Source organism: Schistocerca americana, chromosome 8 (assembly GCF_021461395.2).
Source record: "Schistocerca americana isolate TAMUIC-IGC-003095 chromosome 8, iqSchAmer2.1, whole genome shotgun sequence".
NCBI lineage: Eukaryota > Metazoa > Arthropoda > Insecta > Orthoptera > Acrididae > Schistocerca > Schistocerca americana.
The window spans coordinates 134048132-134054827 of NC_060126.1; the positions used below are offsets into that span (position 1 = coordinate 134048132).

Sequence of the window (6696 nt, forward strand, 5' to 3'; positions counted from 1 at the left end):
CCGCCCTCTCCTTCCCCAACTCCTGACAAGTAGGTAAAACACCTGGGGAAACACGAAGAAGAGGCTGGGAAACTGCGTACCAATGTCATCCCATTCCTCGACAGCACCAGCATGCCAGTGGTGCTGAAGAAGATCGCCACCATGCTGTGGGATGGGTGCTTCAACGTGCAGAAAAACCCATACCTCTTTGCCCAGGTTGAAGGGGAGCAGAAGCCTTCACTACCACATAGGCCGCTAGACCTCTGTAGTGGACACCGGACAATAATGCTCGAAATCACCACAAGGAAGGATCTGGACATCATCAAGGTGAACCCCATTTTCACACCGTGCCACTGGAACTACATCCCGGAAGACGCAGTTGTACGGCTGAGGAAGGAGGCTCGCAACAGCGAGAGGTAACTGACAGCAGAGCTCGAGGCAGCAATTCAACAAGTCACGCGCGAGGGGAAGAAAACTCAAAAGAACAAAGTCCACCACTAGCATGTTCGCATGCCAGCTGTCAGGAATAATCGACGAACCGCACCAGGACAGATCCTTAAGACAGGAAACACCTTCACACACCCCACAAGGAATAGGAGGGAAGGCTGTACCAAGCTAGAACTCTACCCCCCCCCCCCCCCCCCCCCCCCCGGGCCAAGGATAAGGCCCATCAGTACACCAGCGTCAGCATAATGAAACACACAACCACGCCATAACACCACCACATCCAAATTTTGCTGTTGGCACTACACCCACCGGCAGATGACATTCATTGGACAATCGCCAAACCCACATCCTACTATCAGATTGCCACATTGTGTACCGTGATTCATTACTTCACACAATATTTTTCCACTGTTCAGTTGTCCAATGTTTACGCACCTTACAACAAGCGAGGTGTCATTTGGCATTTACCGGCGTGATATGTGGCTTATGAGCAGCTTCTTGGCCATGAAATTAAAGTTTTCTCACCTTCTGCCTAACTGTCGTAGTACTTGCAGTGGATCCTGATGCAGTTTGGAATTCCTGTGCGATGGTCTGGATATATGCCTGTCTATTACACATTACGACCCTCTTCAACTGTTGGTGGTCTCTGTCAGTCAACAGACGAGGTTGGCCTGTACACTTTTGTGCTGTGCTGTGCGTGTCCCTTCACGTTTCCACTTCACTAACACATCAGAAACAGTGGACCTAGGGATGGTTAGGAGTGTGAAAATCTCATGTACAGACGTATGACAAAAGTGACACCCAATCACATGACCATATTTGAAGTCCACGAGTTCCACGGCGCACCCCATTCTGCTCTCTCATGATGTCTAATGAGTAGTGAGGTTGCTGATATGGAGTACCTGTCAGCAGTTGGCAGCATAATGCACCTAATATGAAAAACATAGTTTTTTGGGGGTGTCCGGATACTTTTGATCACATACTGTACCTGCAAGAGATGCAAATCCTGTTACAGTTAACTGAAACATGAACTAAAAACTCTTTCTTCAGGTGAGAAAGAAGAAAACCCTCTGTCCTTGAGGGTAGAGCACGTTGCTACAATTTTGCGATTACCAAATTACTTTATAGTGGGTATCATATTGCTTCTTCACTGGGCCGATTCAATAACTAATGTCATCCTTACACTGGGCAAAGGCTGCTTGGGATACTTGTTGTGTTGAAAAGATCCCACCATGAAGGAGTAGAATGTGGAATGTATTTGAAGTGGGCAGACATTATAAATCTGCTTCTGAAAGATGCTTCTGAAGATGAAAATTTCATAGCCTGACATGATGACAGTGCTAATATAAATGTGACATTTTGATTTTTGTTATGTTGGTACATGTTAGACAATAATTTAATCCACAGTGAACTTGATCAGCAGGTTATTTTTATAGCTATTTTTAAAGTACTTATGCTGTACATGTTTGTTGCATGGTGCTGAAAACATTGTACAAGTGTTAGTCATTCCCTTTCCTGTTCTCCTCAGAAATGGAGTGAGGGAAAAGTGGCTTTCTGTATGCATCCAAATGAGCCTTAATTTCTCTGACCTTGTGTTTGAAATTGTTATACAAAATGTATGTTGGTGACAGTAGGATTGTTCTGCAGACTGCTGAAAATACAGGTTGTCTAAACTTTATCAAGAGCATTTCCCAAAAAGTACAAATTCCTATTTCAGTTCAAGAAGCATTTCTGCAACACCTGGGTGTTGATTAAATCTCCTGGTAACAAATCTACCAGTATGCCTCTGAACTGACGGAGTGTAACTTTTAGGACATAATCTTTTGTCAGATTACCTGGTGGGGATCCCATACACTTGAGAAAAACTCGAGAATGAGACATACGAGTGTTCTGTGCAAGGTCTCCTTTATAGGATTGTCTCAATAAACTGAAGTTGACCATTCACCTTCCCTGCAACTGACCTTACATGCTCATTTCAATTTATGCTGCTCTGCAGTGTAACACCTAGATATTTAATCAAGGTGACCATATGAAGCAACACATCATAAATACTGTATCTGAACACTGCAGGATTTTTTTACTATTCATCTGCATTAACTTAAATTTTTCCACATCTAGACCAAGCTTCCATTCATAATGTTAAATAGAAATTCTATTCAAGTCACTCTGCATTCTCCTACAGTAACTCAAGGACAATACTTTCACATGCAGTATGGCACCATCAACAGAAATATCCAGGTTGCTGCTCCCCCAACCATCAGATGGTTTATGTATACAGAGTACAAGAGCTCTCTTTGTCTCAGATGAATACTTACTGTCCAGGACAAGACACTGGGTGCTATTACTGATAAAATTCTTTGAGCCACACAGATATCTGAAAACCCATTACCTATGCTCAGACATTAGTTAACAGTGTACAGTGCAGCACTGTGTCAAACGCTTTCTGCAAATCTAGGAATATGGAATCTGTCAGTTATCTTTCATCCATGATTCACAATACTAAGTGCAAGAAAGGGGTAAGCTAAGTTTCAGATGAACAGTGCTTTCTTAATACTTGTTGATTTGTGGATAGAAGCTTTCCTCTCTAAAGAAAACTTTGTTATATTCAAACTTAGAATATGCTAAAGAATTCTGCAGCAAACTGACACAAGGATAGTAGGTTGTAATTATGTGGGTCCATTCTTTTGCCCCTTCATTATACAGAGCCATCTGCACTTTTTTTCCAATCACTTGGGACTTTCATCTTGACGAGAGAATTATGATAAACACAAGCTAAGTATGGGGTCAATAGCAAAGAGTAAAACCAAATTGGGATTCCACCTGGATCCAGTGACATATTCATTTTCAACTCTTTCAGCTACTTTTAAACAACAAGGATGCCCTCCATATGGGAGTTTGTGAAGTAATCAAAGAACGGTATATCTACAATTCTCCTCTGCAAATGATTTATAAACATGAAATTTAAAACTTCAGATTTCTTTTTGCTACCATGATCTTTCATTAACGTCTCATAAAGGAAATTGTTACATGCTTTGTGTACCAATCTTTTTACAGATGTGTGAATTTTTACTAAAGTTTATCTATTGACATTTCTGCATTCTTTTTTGAACCGCGAGTGCAGAAATCTCTTTTTCCTCTTAGCTTTTTCTGCATTTTGTTACTAAATCACAGTGAGCATTTTCCACCCTCAAACCACTTACTTGACACATACTTTTCCAGAGACTGAATTACAGTCAGTTTAAACTATGGTTATAATTACTCTATTCCATCGCACTGGCACTAGAAAGTGTCCATTCACTGCCTAAGTAGGATGCTAACAACTGCTTGTCTGATCTTTACAGCATTAAATATCTCCAAGCCTTCTCAATGGGTTTGTTAACTTTAGTAGTCATCATGGCTACAATGAATCGTGATTGCTAATCCTTGTCGCTATACTGACACTTTTGAGAAGGTCACCCTGTTTGTAGTTATGAGGTCTAAAATATTTCCATACCATGTGGGTCGTTGCACTAGTTGTCCATGGCAGCTTTTAGAGAAAGTGTTCAGAACTATTTCACAAGACTGTCTACTGTCCATATGACGCGCAACAATATCCCAGTGTGTATTTGGTAGGTTAACATTGAATCTAACTAATTTTGCTTGATTTTGGGGGGAGGGGGGCTAACTCTGTGCTGCCGAAAGCAGACATTCTTTGAGTGATTCTACAACTAGTTCAGTGGAATTCGTGGCTGGTAGGACAATTACTCATGTCCAGATAACTTTGCAGTCGGACTCAACCTTGACCTTGATTTAGAAAATATTTTTGTTGACTGTAATGAACCCTCTCCCTCCTACAATCTCTAACGTGTCTTTTATATACACATTCCATGCTTCATTAAATAGTTCAAGTCTTTCTACTTTAGATTTCATCCAGCTGTTGGTTCCAAGTGTAATTAAATAGGTCAAGTCTTTCTACTTTAGATTTCATCCAGCTGTTGGTTCCAAGTATAATTTGAACATGACAGCTTTCCTGGAGGGCTGTAAATCCAGGTACTTTGTTACAGTCTTTGGAAATTTAATATTAAAATCTTATAAATGATCTGATTTTGCTCTCTGTCTCTTGACTGGTGAGTGTTTATACAAGGAACATTAGCTATCTGTATCGACCTCTACAATCTTCTGCCCCATAATGCAAGTCCAGATATCTACAGTCGAGACTATCACAGAATCGACGGAACCTCTGGTTGAGATCCCCCACTTGGCTTAAACCCAAGGATCCCAGTCAAGTAACTCAGGGTATGACACTGCAAATCATAAGCTCTGCTTGCACCCTGTGAGCAAGGCCAGCACTCTTCACCATTCCTACCAGCCTCCTGCAGGAACTGAGGATAGCCTCAGGACCCAAATAACAGAAGTCATTGGTGTCAACATTACAACTGCACCCTGCACCCTTGATAGCTGCAGGCTTGCTAACAAAAACTCATGCAAAGTTGATGAATGTTTACAAGAAGTCTAATTCTTCAGTTTCAACAACTGAACCAGTAGTAGGTGAACTCAAAAGTGCTGTACCCCTCTTGAAGAAGATCCACAAGATGGACTTCCCACAATTGCAGCCAGATGAGACATAATAGAAAGGATAGTATGGTAAATTACATGATGAATTAACTGTGTGCAAGGATTTTGCTTCCGTTGCTTCCATTTGGAAAGTTTTTGAAAGAAGCCAACTGATTTTTGTAAGCTGACCAATGTCTTGAATGGGACGTGGGCCGCAAATTCATGCCAGAAACTAATCCTGAAGCGCAAAATTGGTTGGAAATTGATGTGCTGTAACATAAATGGCAAAGCAATTTCATATATGATTGTTGGAACTCTATTAACATAATTTCATACGTCAATATCTTGTAAATTTGTACCTACAGTGGTTTCCTAGAATTTTTCCAGTTTTGGCAGCAAGTGACCACTGGTAGCTCTGGCTCTTTTTGATGTAGCAGCTTACATTTGCTACTGGAAAGAGTATTTAAAGCTGCTGAAAGGTGTTCTCTTTACTTATTACTTCGCAAATGATACAAAATTAACTGTTGAATGCTACTGAAGTCTTCTAGACCAACTCAGTTAAAAATATATGAAAACAGAACTTGATTGATTGATGAGAAAGAGAGAGAGAGAGAGAGAGAGAGAGAGAGAGAGAGAGAGAGAGAGAGAGAGAGAGTTTGGGAGGGAGTTATGTTAAACAATGGAATTTCAGTATACTCATAGACACAAAAAATAAGTAACCTTTTACTTTGGAATCATGTTGCTTATCATAACACTATATAATACCAATATATTATTTCATTTAATATTTAGGTTGTTCCTTATTATCAATAACAATTTTGATGTAACAATTATTACGCAGATTAGAAAAATATATGATAAGCATTGTAGCTGATTGAAACTTTTTTGTACTACACACTTCATTTCAACTGGACAAATGTTTGTATTTCACGTATTTTTCTTCTTGGTTTTTCAGATCCATGACATCATTCTCAGACCTGCTGGAGAAGAGGGCTTTTGAAGACATAAATTAAGAATAGAAGTATATTTATAATGATATACCATGGTTTTGATACAAACTTAGAACTCACGAAACTAATAAAGTGGTAGCATATGACTGTTGCATAATGTAGAATTACTAATATGTTCCAATAACTTGTTATGTGTGCTAATAATTAGCTTGAAATAAAACAGTTTATTAAACAGAATTGTACTATATCAATTAATTTTTTTTTCAATGAATAGCAAAGTGTAAAAAGGATTTGACTGACAGCAGAACATTCATCTGCTCATTTCACACTGGACATTAAACCACTGTTATAGTGTTGCTTCGTTAGTAAATGAAATGTGGAAAGTAATTTATTAGAATCAATTCAGTTCCACAGATTGATTTGAAACCTTGTAACTGAAACACCAATAATGACTGGAAAAAAAATTGTTTTAACTTGGATTTGTAGATTTCCAAACACAACAAAATTCTGTTAATAAAATATGTTGAACTCCATTTAATAAAAAAGTGCAGTATGTAAAATAACTTCCAACACTTCGAAAAATGAAAAGGAAAAAATTATTATCAAATATATACTCTGTACACGAGGCAAACACAGTGTGTCACAGTGGCATATTTTACTAAATTAATTTAACAATATGATGCTTAATGAAAGCCTGGTGTATGGAGAGAAAGGAGTCACTGAAGGAAATGAGAGAGTACCATATGGTAATTATTGTAACAGTAGGCAAAAGAACTGTACAAAGTTG

General features: G+C 39.1%; 1 protein-coding gene across 1 annotated transcript in view; it reads left to right on the forward strand.

Moving 5' to 3' along the window:
* Window positions 1-6044, forward strand: part of LOC124545497 (farnesol dehydrogenase-like) — a 60686-nt gene extending 54642 nt beyond the window's left edge. Inside the window, exon 6 of the mRNA XM_047124439.1 lies at window positions 5915-6044. Coding sequence (XP_046980395.1) covers window positions 5915-5959 — 45 coding nt within the window. The 3' untranslated portion in view covers window positions 5960-6044. The remainder of the gene's footprint in view (window positions 1-5914) is intronic.
* The last annotated feature ends 652 nt before the right edge of the window (window positions 6045-6696 follow it).